General features: G+C 44.5%; 1 protein-coding gene across 2 annotated transcripts in view; it reads right to left on the bottom strand.

The window, feature by feature from the left end:
- The window catches only part of ANP32A (acidic nuclear phosphoprotein 32 family member A), a 51,254-nt gene that overhangs the window by 18,720 nt on the left and 18,436 nt on the right, over nucleotides 1–14,098 (bottom strand). The window contains exons 5-6 of one of the 2 annotated variants that reach the window (XM_040342231.1): nucleotides 5,942–6,030; nucleotides 33–1,558 (exon numbers count right to left, since the gene is read on the bottom strand). In XM_040342231.1, the coding sequence (XP_040198165.1) occupies nucleotides 33–1,558; nucleotides 5,942–6,030 (1,615 nt within the window). The remainder of the gene's footprint in view (nucleotides 1–32; nucleotides 1,559–5,941; nucleotides 6,031–14,098) is intronic. The other variant, XM_040342232.1, reaches the window with a different exon arrangement.

The following is a 14,098-nucleotide window of genomic DNA, read 5'->3' as shown; positions in this document are numbered from 1 at the left end:
ACCACATGGAAAAGGAGGAATACAGCCGCTACCTGATCTTCTGTATGTCCTGCTGGAACTGCTGGATGCTCCTTTTAATGTGGACTGAATCTATGTCCTTCTCCTGGAGTTTGGCATAGAGGTCGTCGACATGCAGCTTGATGTTGTGGAAAAGTGTCAGGAAATATTTAAAATCCTGATCCTCCAGCAGCATGACAAACGCTGCTGCCTTTCTCATAGTCTCAAGGTCAAAGTCACCCGAGTCTCGCATAGTTTCAAAACAGCGGATGAGGTCCTCTATGTGCTCAAACACTGTATTGACGGCACGGCTGTGGAAATTCCACCTGACACTGCTTGATGTCGGTAATCTATGGGCAACTACTTTATTAAGAACATCTGTGCGCTTGGGCGATCCTGCAAAAAAGCTGGCAAATCCTCCAAGGTTAGCAAAAAAAAGTCTTACTTTGGGAATTTGAGAATTGGCCTGTTGCATTATCCGATTGAGCTGATGTGCATAGCAGTGGGTGTAATGGGCATTTGGGTACACATCTTGTATCTTCTTTTGAACCCCTGCAGTGGCGCCTCTCATGAAGCTGGCTCCATCATATGCTTGGGAGATGAGTTTATGTTTCTGATCCCCTGGAAGGATGACAGCAAGACGCTCTTGTAGCGCTGTAGTGATGGAATCTGCTGTAGTCAAATGCAGAGGAATAAATTCCAAAAACCTCTCCTGTACCTTATTTTTGGCATCGATGTAGCGCAGTACAAGCACAAGTTGGCACTGTGTGGCAACATTGGTGGTCTCGTCGGCCTGGATCGAGATAAAATCACTGCTCTGTGCTTCTTGGATGATGTGCTCCTTCACAACAGACAACATGCAGTCCAACAGCTCGTTCTGCACAGTTTCCGAAGATCCCTCAAAAAAACTGGCATTCTCAAGGTGCTCTTTCAAAACTTCATCAAGAGAAGCACCAAAATCGACCAAGCCACAGGATATCCAAGGATTATCCAATATCTCACTCTCGTCATGGTCAGGCAAAGCCAGCTCAAATGCGTCACAATATTTCACAGAGTCTATTATTCTAGACAGGATGTGTCGATTTTGTGTGACCTCTTCATTGTGCCTTCTAATGCCCATCCTGTAGCCTTCATTTAGCTGTTCACTAATGCTAGGCTTCCCAAAAAACTTGACACTCATAACGTTGTCAAAATGGCTTTCGGTAGTTTCATGCCGCTTGCACTTTTCAGCGAGATGCTTTAGGTCGCACACCCCTGTTGATATCCACAACGCGTCGGTGCCAGGACTTTGAATTAGCAAACAGGGAAAACAATAAAAGGCGCGAGTCACCTCACATCCAGCCAGCCAACGCCATTTACTATAAGAAGTGGTGGAAAAGCTGCGAGCGCAAACTCGACCACGATCACTTGACCGCTGCTGAATTTTCAATTTGGGTTGATGTGGTCCAAGCTCCATTATCCTCATTTTTTCTTCATCTGAACGCATTGCGAAGGGAAATTGTTTCAAAGATGGAACCGAATTTTCATTCATTTTGATTTTTTTTTCCACAATGAACAGTACCTACGAGTCAAATGACAATCTGGGTAAGTTTAAAAGAGAGATAGACACTTGCATTTGGCAGCGCCATACCTATTTCATCAAATGCAGCCTCACTGTGCCCATGAGAGTTCCCACCATGCATGTGCCAAGTTCGAGTCTGTACACATGCTGGCTGCTGTGCCCATTATAAGGGGTTCCCACCATCTCTGTGCCAAGTTCCCGGGTCTGTACACCCACTGTGCCCATAATAAGGGGTTCCCACCATGCCTGTGCCAAGTTCCCGGGTCTGTACACCTGCTGGCTGTTGTGCCCATTATAAGGGGTTCCCACCCTCCCTGTTCCGAGTTCCTGGGTCTGTACACCCGCTGTGCCTATAATGAGGGGTTCCCACCATGCGTGTGCCGAGTTTGCGGGTCTGTACACCTGCTGTGCGCAATATGAGGGGTCTCACCATGCTTGTGCCGAGTTCCCGGGTCTGTACACCCACTGTGCCCATAATGAGGGGTTCCCACCGTGACTGTGCCGAGTTCCCAGATCTGTATCCCTGCTGGCTGCTGTGCCCATTAAAAGGGGTTCCCACCATCCCTGTGCAGAGTTCCTGGGTCTGTAACCTGCTGTGCGCATTATCAGGTGTCCCACCACCCCTGTGCCGGGTTCCTGGGTCTATATACCCGCTGTGCCCATAATGAGGAGTCCCCACCATCCCTGTGCTAAGTTCCTGGGTCTGTACACCCGCTGTGCCTATAATGAGGGGTTCCCACCATGCCTGTGCTGGGTTCCTGGGTCTGTACAACTGCTGAGCCCATTATAAGGGGTGACTTCCCATCCCTGTGCAGAGTTCCTGGCTGGCTTTTATACTGGCAATAGACTTCAGGAGGACAAGTGCACAGGGTACATTACGTAGGTTCAATTTGATCACCACATTTTCCTAGCTGTTCTGGATGCATGTTTATTCAATATTGCCATGTGAAAAACACAGCCAGTTGTTAATCTTGGAAAAACAATAGCCATCAATTGCGATTTTGGGGCATTTCCCTTTAGATTGCACACTTGAAAGGCAGTATAGACTAGGGGTCTCCAAACTATTGCATGAGAACCACATCCGACCCACTACAAGATGTTACCCGGTCTGCAGCAATTCTGATATGATGGGGGCTTCTAACATAAGGGTGGGGGGGGGGGGGGGCGCTCTTGGATGTGATGAGGGGGGCTTCTGATGTGATAGGGGGTGTCTGGTGTGAAAGGAGGGACTTTTATCATGGGGAGCTTCTGATGTGGAGCTTCTGATGTGAAAGAGGGATTCTGATGTAAAAGGGCGAACTTCAGATGCAAAAGGCTGGACTGATATTTTCATCTCACAAATCTATATAGAATGTACAGAGCCCGGTGTATGATGTACAGAGCCCAGTGTATAATGTACAGCCTGGTATATGGTGTATAATGTACAGAGCCCGGTGTATGATGTACAGAGCCCGGTGTATGATGTACAGCCTGGTATATGATGTAGGGATCTAGAGATCCCTGTGACACCTAAACCAAGCACCTATAGTAGTGTCGGCACACCACTGACAAGGGTTTTCTGTGGGTTTTCCGTGTGTATGCGGCATTAGTCTTCTTTTCTTTCTAACGCGTGTAATAGGATCATGAGCTGAAACAAGTGCACTATTCTGCTACTGAGTTACTTATAATTTACTAGCAGTTAATATTAATTTGGATAAAAGATCACCAGGGGTTTTTATCACAACCACGATTTTAATAAACACTCTGGGGGGGGGGATTAACGAAAAAGACGCGTGGAAATAAAAAAAAAAAGAAAGTAATTCACGATTGCATATAAATTCTCATTGCAATAATGGATTTCTGCCAAGAGTGTACCCACTGGGCACAGTGTAGCCATCTGATGGCTCTGGCGCCATCAAGGGAGACTAGTAAATTTTAGTAAAGGAGAGCTTTGACAAAAAAAATGTCACTGCAGGCTTGGTTCCTACATTGCATTTTATATATTTGATGGAAAAATAAAAACGTAAACTAATTAGACCCAAATGATAGCTGTGAAAGATTTGATTACAAGCCGCTATATTTTAATATAGTGAAAAATGCAAGTGACTTGACACAAAAATTTCCAACATGTTTAGCTGGCATGGCATGGAGGCAGGGACTTGTTCCTGCTTCATCAGATAAAAAAAAATAAAAAAAAAATTACAAATTGGGCAACAGTAAAATAAAAAATTATATATATATATATATATATATATATATATATATATATATATATATATATATATATATATATATATATATATATATATATATATATATATATATATATATATACATATATACACATACATATATACATATATATATATATACACACACACATTTTTTTTTTTTTTTTTTGTTATTTTTACTGCTGCAATTCTTCCCCTGTATATCGTATGCTTGCAGTGTTGGATCAACGTAAAAACGAAATCACCTAATGAATTAAATAGATCACTTTTGTTGCCAAGTTGCACACTTTAAAATTATTGAACAACACTGTTAGGTTTATACGCCACACAGGGGGGGCTACAGTCACTTCCATAGAGGGGGCAATATACACTTCCCGGACAGTGCAGAGTACACTGCAGACACATTGCTTGCTTACTTAGCTCTGCTCGGGCCGTGCGTTCCACGAAGCTGCGGATATCACTTCCGGTTTATCACTGGCACAGGGAAACCGGACGTGACGTCCTAACTCGGAGGGAAAGCACCGTCTGTGCCAATCTCGATCAAAGCACCCAGCCATAGTGATAGTACAGGCGGAAGTAGTCCGACGCGATGGATTGCATCACAAGGCAGTGAAAAAGCGTGCAAATGAAGCGTCTCGTCTGCAATCTTGTGATTGCACAGACGTTTCGCTTCCCATAAGCACTGTGTCCGGTGCCCGAACACAGTGCACTTAAAGGACCTTTTTTTTAAGGGGCCCTATGGGACGGGCTGCCGCTGCCCTGTGGGCATCCGGGGAAGAGGGGGGGGGCACCTCGGAAGAAGAAAAGACTGCTCTGTGCAAAACCATTACATAGAGCAGGCAAGCTTAGGCAGGTTTGTTATTTTTATTAAAAAATTAATTAAAAAAAAAAAAAAAAAAACACAAAAACATTTCAGTTTCGGGTAGGCAGGCCATAGTGGCCCGGATTCACAAAGCACTTACGCCGATGTATCTCGAGATATGCCGCGTAAGTGTAACCATGCGCCGTCGTATCTGTGCGCCGTGCCCACAATCTGAGATACGCCTAAAAATAGGCTTCCTACGACCGACGTAACTTGCCTACGCCGTCGTATCATGGGCGCATATTTACGCCGGGCGCATTTGCCGCTCCCATTGATTTTCTATGCACATATGCAAATGAGGGAGATACGCCGATTCACGAACGTACTTGCGCCTGGTGCATAATATAGGCGGTTTGCGTAAGTAGTACGTCCGGCGTAAAGTTATTCCCCATATAGGAGGCGCGACTCATGCTAAGGTATGGACCAGGGAACACAGGCGTCGTATTTTACGCTGTTTACGTAGTACGTGAATAGGGATAGGCGTAGGGTACGTTCACGTCGTAGGCAGTGATCCGTCGTATCTTAGGGAGTAGTTCTGATTCTGAGCATGCGCACTGGGATGCGTCCACGGGACGGCGCATGCGCCGTTCGTTTTAAGTACTTCTATGGCGCTTGGCCCATCATTTGCATGGGGTCACGCCTCATTAGCATGGCTCACGCCCACTTCCACCTACCCCGGCTTACGCCGAGGAAACCCAGCGCAGATTTGAGAGCGAGTGGGAGCACTGGCTTCCTGAATACTGTGCTTGCCTCTGTGCGCTGCGTCGGCGTAGCGTATATTAGATGGGCTACGCCGGCACAAATATGCGCCGATGTATGTGAATCCGGGCCAATGCAATTTTCTTTTCTGCAACCACTGACAGAGTCCGTGTTGATGGGGAAGTCCCTCCCGCAGCACTACCGTGTTCTGCCAGCGGGGAGCATTCCCTTTCAGAATACAATGATCACTGCTTATGGCTATAGCCGCTGGCAGCAATCGCATGCAAATAATCCGACAGGCTCGTTGTACTGAAGTCGATCGAGTGATTGACTTCAGTACAACTAGCCTGCCTATAGATGGATCAAATCTTGGCTGGTCTGGCTCAGATTTGATACCATGAGGCCGAATCTTGTATGTAGATAATCTGGCAGGAGGACCTCCATGCCGGCATTTCCCGCTATGCCCACATTATGAAGCTAAGCAAGTTTTTATCACACTACAAAAATCAAATCTTATCATCAATATCACTGCAAATAAATATCTGTTATGCTAAACATCAAAGAAAATACACTTCTAACAAAGAAACAAGGAAAAAACTGTAAAAGCTGTACCTCCTCCTCGCCGCTCACTTCCTCCTCTTCTCCTTCCTCCTCTTCATCGTCGTCCTCACCCGGTGGAACGTCCTCATCATAGTCTTCCTCTGTGTGAGATAGGCAGCCTCAGTCACAAACAGACTGGAGATGTGTGCAATATAGTCTCCAGTCTGTGAGCCACAGACAAAGGGGGTAACAGGACATCAGCCAACACTAGAGCCTTCGCAGAGTCCCCCAATAACTGAAGACACCAATTCACATTTTGTTTTTCATCCAATAGTAATAAAGTTTTACAGACTAAAGATGGCCACATGTTACAATCTTTGCGCAATTTAATTTAAATCAACCAGCCACTGGGGGGGGGGGGGGGGGTGTTACTAAACCTGGAGCACAGAGCTGTGCATGGTAACCAATCAGATTCAGGTTTTATTGTCATAGCTTAATCACGGAGGCCCCCATTGACACCTCAGCGTTTTGTTTCTTGAAGCTCTAAAACGCTGGAGGGAAAAAAAAATAGGAATCAATTATTCTCTATGGAGACGGTTCACAAACGCCTGAAGCTCAAAAAAGTTCTGGAACTTATTTTGTAGCTCGAATCTGACAGATTTGAGCATTTTTAATTTGCCTAAAAAAAAAAAAAAATAATAATAATGATTGGAAAACGGGCATTAGTGCGTTTTTCTGCTTAAATAAAAAAAAAAAAAAAGTTTTTTTTTTTTTAACCACTTCCCGACCTCCTCATGTACATTTACGTCGGCAGAATGGCACGGACAGGCACATCAACGTACCTGTACGTGCCTGCCTAGACGTGGGTGGGGGGTCCGATCGGGACCCCCCCCCCCCCGGTATATGCGGAGGTCGGGTTCCCTCGGGGAGCGATCCAGGACGACGGCGCGACTATTTGTTTATAGCCGCTCCGGCCCGATCGCTCCCCGGAGCTGAAGAACGGGGAGAGCCGTGTGTAAACACTGCTTCCCCGTGCTTCACTGTGGCGGCGCATCGATCGAGTGATCCCTTTTATTAGGGAGACTCGATCGATGGTGTCAGTCCTACAGCCACACCCCCCTACACTAGTAAACACATACACAGTGATCCCTAACTCCTACAGCGCCCCCTGTGGTTAACTCCCAAACTGCAAGTGTCATTTTCACAATAAACAATGCAATTTAAATGAATAACAGGGTGGGTGTAGTATCCATGCATCCTATGATTAAGTGACGTTTTGTCAGTCACGATACGCGTGAGGACGTGGAGAGCTGCTGGTGACGTCATCCGCTCGCGGCCGCAGAGCGGAGACACAACGACAGACACGCTGTTTTACATTCATCTGTTTGTGAGTGTTTTTTACTTTGTTTTACCTAATAAATCGTAAGATTTTATGCTATGGAGGCTTCCCTTTTGTCATTTTGAGAATCATCTTTAACCCATGAGCCGTGTTTGTATGGGAGTGGAGCAGCAAGCCGCCGTATTTGGGATTATTTACATAGAGGCTTTATTTTAAGCCCTCCAAAGGTAAGGGGCTGGAACACACTATTCTCCAGACACTGTGGGGAGCCTGAAGGATTCTATACAAGCACGATTGCACGTTCAGCATCAACCACTCAAGTTCCTTTAATGGATTCATTGGAACACTATTTGCACTCTTATATTTAATACATATATTTTCACCTATTTATTTATTTATTTTTATTGATTGAAAGATCTTTTAAAGAACAATATTTATTTTTCTGCACGGATTGTGCACTGGACACTTTTTTAAAACACTGCACTGTCAGTATTGATTATCATTTGATTTTCTTTTGATAAGCACATTATTTATTTAAATTATCTTGTTCATGCCCACTTATGCATGCTACTTTTTTGGACTATTTTGTGGACTATTTTGTGGATATTTTTTATTGTATCATGTTGCACCATGCACTTTTTGATTGAAGCACTTTTTGGATGTCACTATCTTTCTTTATTGTGATCACTGTTCTTAATGATTTACATTGTGCTGAGATTGGCATAATTGTTGTTTCTTTATCCATTATTATTTACCACTCATTATGACTTACCACATTTGATTTCTAAATGTTGGGTGGTCATTCTTTGGACACTAATTTGAGTGGAACACTTTTAGACCCACAGTCGGTGGTGGATTGATGTTTTATACCTTCATATATTTTGGATTGTTTTTATATTTATATTAGGTTATTTAATTGGGCAAGCGCTACTACACCCACCCTGTTATTCATTTACCTTTTGTGCGTGAGCATTTCTAGTAGTGGCTGCTGCTTATCAGTTGTTAAATATGTTATCTATTTATTTTTACCTTGGTTAGGTTGATTTGCGCATTAGTTCCCCCCCATTTTCATAAATGCAATTTAAATGCATTTTTTGCTGTGAAAATGACAATGGTCCCAAAAATGTGTCAAAATTGTCCGAAGTGTCCGCCATAATGTCGCAGTCACGAAAAAAAATCGCTGATCACGTAAAAAATAAAAAAAAACTATCCCCTATTTTGTAAACGCTATAAATTTTGCGCAAACCAACCGATAAACGCTTATTGCGATTTTTTTTACCAAAAATAGGTAGAAGAATACGTATCGGCCTAAACTGAGGAAAAAAAAAGTTTTTTATATATGCTTTTGGGGGATATTTATTACAGCAAAAAGTAAAAAATATTGATTTTTTTTCAAAATTGTCGCTCTATTTTTGTTTATAGCGCAAAAAATTAAAACCGCAGAGGTGATCAAATACCACCAAAAGAAAGCTCTATTTGTGGGGAAAAAAGGACACCAATTTTGTTTGGGAGCCACGTCGCACGACCGCGCAATTGTCTGTTAAAGCGACGCAGTCCCGAACTGTAAAAACCCCTTGGGTCTTTAGCCAGCATATTGGTCCGGGGCTTAAGTGGTTAAAGACCCTAGAGAATTTTTTGGGGAAAAAAATAAATAAAAAAATCTTTAAAAGCGTTTGTAAACTGCTGGGTGTTTTTTTTTCTAACCTAAAAAGGCAAATGTCAAAATGTGCCACTATGCATCACTCCGGGAAAGGAGCAATTTATTTATTTTTTTCTTAATTTTATTACATGTTTTATATACACTGTCCATTTATAAAAAAAAAGGGATTACCTTTATTGCCATTGCAAGGAATGTAAACATCCCTTGCAATAAAAATACAGCATGACAGGTCCTCTTAACCACTTCATTACTGGGCACTTGAACCCCCTTCCTGCCCAGACCTATTTTCAGCGCCGACGCATTTTGAATGACAAACTACACTGTACCCAAATTATATTTTTATCATTTTTTTCCCACAAATAGAGCTTTCTTTTGGTGGTATTTGATCATCCCTGCGATTTTTATTTTTTGCGCTATAAACAAAAAAAATTACAAAATTTTAACGCGCAAAGACGCTACCGCTGCGTTTTTGAGCTCCAGCTCAAAAAATAAATAAACAACAACATGGGACAGGCGTTTTTAAGCTGTAAAAAAGGCTAAAGAAAGTGGCTGTAAAAACGTCCATGGAAATGAAGCCTTTAACTCTCTGGCATTGAGTCGGATCAAAGTAGTCCTGGAACCTTTTCTGAAGTTGCAGCGACTTCGGTAGTGTCAATTGGAATGGCTCTCATGGAGATACACAGCATTTCACATGCCCTGCAACTGTGAGACCCCCACAAGTCGGATCCTACATCGCACAAAGCGTGAACTGATCTTTAGCCCAGGTTCACATTGGTGCGTTTTGATATGTAAAATCGGCAGCAATTCCACCATCCTAAAAGACGGTGTGATGCTGCATTTGCGGCGCCACACAAAATTGCAAAAAAGTTGTTTCTGTCCCTTAAGAGCATAGGCCTGTATGACGTTCTGTCTGATCCACGAGAAATGGTAGCCGACGAGACCGCCAGGCCCTTTTGTGGACCAGAAGAGGGGGAAGAGGTGGTAGTATATGACAAACCCCCTGCACAAAGGTACCCAGCAGAGAATGGGCCGCCAAAGGCCGCTGAAAGAACACAGCCAAGGCTGAAATCTGTCCCTTAATGGTGCTTAAGGCAAGTTTCTGATTCACTCCACACTGTAAAAACAGCAGGATCCTGGACACCGAATACGTCCGTGGACGCCACCCCATCTCTTCACACATAGAGATGTAGACCTTCCAGGTGCGATGGTTCTTCCTAGAAGACGACTTCCGTGTTCTCAACATTAATGAAATGACCGAGTCAGAAAGACCTTGGTCCCTTAGAACCTGGCTTCCAATAACCATGCTGTTAAAGTCAGCGACTGTAAAGCAGGATGGAGTATGGGACCTTGAGAAAGAAGGTCCTGCCGCATTGGCAGCCGCCAAGGCGCATCCGCCACCAGGCGCACGAGAACGTCATACCAAGGACGCCGGATCCAATCTGGAGCGATTAGAATCATCGGGATCCCCTTGGCCTCCACTCTGCGGAGCAGCCGAGGAAGGAACTTAAACAGGGGAAAGGCATAGATTAGCCGATACTGACCCCACGGGTCAGTATGTTGGGACCTCGACACCTTGCGGGTGAGACGAGAGGCCAGGAGATCCACGTCCGGTGTGCCCCACCTCCTGCAAAGAAGTTAAAAACACCTCCGGATGCAATGACCATTCTCCCTGGTCCAGCATCTGACGACTCAGGTAGTCCACTTGCCAGTTTTCTACGCCCGGAATGTAGACGGCCGACAGAGCCGGCATGCTTCTTTCCGCCCACCTTAGGATGAGAGTGTCCTCGGATGCTGCAGCCGAGCTCCGAGTTCCCCCCTGATGGTTGACATAAGACACCGCCGTGGCGTTGTCCGACTGGATCCTGATCCAGTTCCAGGACATTGATCGGCAGACGGGATTACTGTACAGTCCAGCGACCCTGGGCCGACTGGACCCCCCAGACCGTGAGTCTGGTGTCCATCATCACCGTCCACAGGAAGGGAAGAAACGACTTCCCGGACCGAAGAGTCGGGGATCTCAGCCACCAATTCAAAGAGGCCCTGACCAGGTGTCTGACCTGAATCTGGCGATCCGGAGAAAAAGGAGATTTGTTCCATTTGGACAAGATCTCCTTCTGCAATACTCAAGTGTGGAACTGGGCATACGGTACTGCCTCAAACGAGGCTACCATGAGGCCCAGAACTCGCATGCAAAAATCGGAGAGACAACCATTTGCGGGATGCCAACACTCTCACTGCAGACTGAAGGGTCTGCAATTTCTCCAGGGGTAGAAAGACCCTCGCTTCCGAGGAGTCCAGAATCAACCCCAGATATTCCAAGCGCTGAGTCGGAAACAGGATCGACTTCTGAACGTTCAACACCCACCCAAATTCTTGGAGGGTCTGGCTGGCTATACATCCTCCTCTAATTCTGAGCCAGAAGCTGCTCTCATCTAAGTAGCCCACGATGGCAATGCCTCGCTGTCTCAGCAAAGCCAGGATCGGTGCGAGCGCCTTGTCAAGGAAAAAAATTAAATAAAATTATCAAAAAAAATAAATAAAATGTCCTCAGGGCGCTGGGCCCAAAGGGAGCCATACATCCAGAGGGACTGCCCCCTGGGCGGGGCTGTTCAACTCTGTTAAAATAACATGTATTTGAATATCTAACATGTTTCTGCCTAGTCCTCTCCTGTAAACAGGAACATAACCCACTTGTCAAGACTTGAAGAGGCTGCGTGCGTCCATGGATGATAAGAGAAATATGGTCCTACTGGCTTGACCCCAATAACCCATTATATGATGGCTCATGTAGCAGAGGCGGGGGAGGAGAGGAGGGATAGAGATGGGGGAGGCAAGATGGGTTCATAAGAGAATAGATGCGACTGTACGATCAAAGTAGTCAAAAGAGTGGAGAAAGTAGGGTGTGGTAGGCAATACTAAACATTGCCTATTGAAACTTAGTTGTTCTAACCTGAAAGGTGTTAGTTTTGTGGTGTTTGTCTTGTTAGTTGTCTTTATTTATCCTTTCTTATTTCATTGTATGTATACTATAGACCGATTTATTTATTTATTGTCATTTTATTTTTACTTTTTAGGGGGACTCTCCCTATAATGTTTAAGAAGTGTTTGTAGTTATTATGCCCTTTTGTCTTATTCTTGTATGGAACGAGCAATAAAAAAAAAAAAAAAAAAAAAAAAAGAAGGAGGAGAAGCTCACAAATAAGAATTGTGGAAAGAACGGCATATAGACGTTTGTCCTTGCCCACAGTCTCTATCAATCGCCAGAATGGAAAATCTCATCTACATTTGTGTATCGCTTTTATTGCTTTATTTCTATAAAATGTGTGTTCTAAAGAAAAAAAAAAAAAAAAAAAAGTATCTTCCGGCAATAATGTGTTAAGTGGCATTGAACATGGGAAGGGCGGTAGTTTCCAAGGTAACCAGCGGATGCTATAATTGGGAATATTTTTATAACTACATGAGATGTCAGGATGAGCTACAAAAGCGTCATCACTTCCCCATATCGTTTCATTCTGTCCTAATTTGCCTTTTCATCAGGTTATCATTTTTTATATAAAGATCTCCGGTCTCTTTCCCTGCTATACCGCGCTCATTCCTCTATCCTGATGTGATCTCAGACACCCATCTTGTTATTTTTTCCATAGCAAGCAACACCGCAAGTAAAGCTATATAGTGTGTCTGGGGGGGCGGCATTTCAGGCCCTGGTCTCCACTAGGGACAGGCTTATACACTACAAGTTCTTGCATAGGATATACCTGACTCCGGCCAGACTGGCTAGAATGTTCGGAGGTCAGGACTCTGCCTGCTGGCGGTGCTCCATGCCCTCTGCCGGTTTTATGCATGTCTTCTGGGATTGCCCCCAGGTCAGGGCATACTGGCGGGCGGTGGTAGATTGCATTAGGTCGGTCACCTCTATCTCGATCCCCATGACTGTGGAGGTGTGTTTGCTGCAACTAGTTGAACCCCTGGCCACGACCAGGGCTATAAGGACTCTTCTCATTCTGCTGCTTTTTTATGCCAAAAAAAGAATCATCCTTTCGTGGAAAAGCTCCTCAGCCCCAACGGTGACAGCCTGGAAGGTGTTAGTCAACAAAGCCATCCCATTCTATAAGGCAACTTACTTGAATAGAGGGGCTTTGACCAAGTTTGATAAGGTATGGGGGGGCTGGATGGCCTCTGTGGATACAGTGTCAGATTAAGCTGGATGGGTAGGAGGCATGCGGGGTCTGACGGCTGAGGGGGTCAGGGAAATTGTGGGTAGGGGCGCAGGATATGTCTCATGACGACTGTGCACTTTGAAGAGGGTACTTGTTACTATGCTACTATGGAGGGGTTCGGTCCTCCATGATGGAGTGCGAGCATCCGTCTCTTAGCTCGGTACTGGGGTCAAGGGTCGGCAAGAAGGCGTTATTTATACTGTGTAAGGGGGAACGGTCAAGCTTGGACTTCACTGCATTATAATCCATCTCATTACATTTGACCGGTGTTGAATATGTCTAATGCAAGCATTTGTCCCCCCCCCCCCCCCCCTTTTTTTTTTTTTCCTTCCCTCTTCTCCCCCCCACTCCCCCCCCTTCCCCCTTTTCTCTTGGTTGGGTTTTGGTTTGTACACCGGTCTCTGTGTCATGACCGGTAACTGTTGGTCGCGTTTGTGGCCTGTTATTGTGTATGTGTCTTGAAAAATTCAATAAAAATAATTTTACAAAAAAAAGCTATATAGTGTATGTACAAACAATTCTAACAAATCATACATGTTGGGAATCGAATAGCTGTTCATTAGCTCATTAGTGATCTACGCCAGAGTGTATGTGGGGGGGTGACTGCCCATAGCCCAATATTTCTAAACTCCGGTCGTCAAGTCTCCCCCCCCCCCCCCAACAGGTCATGTTTTCAGGATTTCTCTGCTGAAAATGGCTGTGGTAATTACCAATGGTCCGCACTCGCGATCTGAAAATGGGACGACAGGTCGTCTGACTTTTTTCACTTAATAGTCGCAAGTAGAAATTGAATAGGTTACTAAAGTCATATAAATTCTCGTACTACAGAATATATATATATATATATATATATATATATATTAAGGCTGTGGAAATTAAAGATTAATTCCTCGATAAATTGTAAAAAAAATTTGATCGGTACTAGTGGTGCAATGGATCGTAAATGATCCGTGATCCGATTGGGTCACCATATGTGGATATAATATTATTATTATTTAGGGCTGTTACTGATT

The sequence above is a fragment of the Rana temporaria genome, chromosome 3 (genome assembly GCF_905171775.1).
Source record: "Rana temporaria chromosome 3, aRanTem1.1, whole genome shotgun sequence".
NCBI lineage: Eukaryota > Metazoa > Chordata > Amphibia > Anura > Ranidae > Rana > Rana temporaria.
This window is presented reverse-complemented; position numbering and strand designations above follow the sequence as displayed.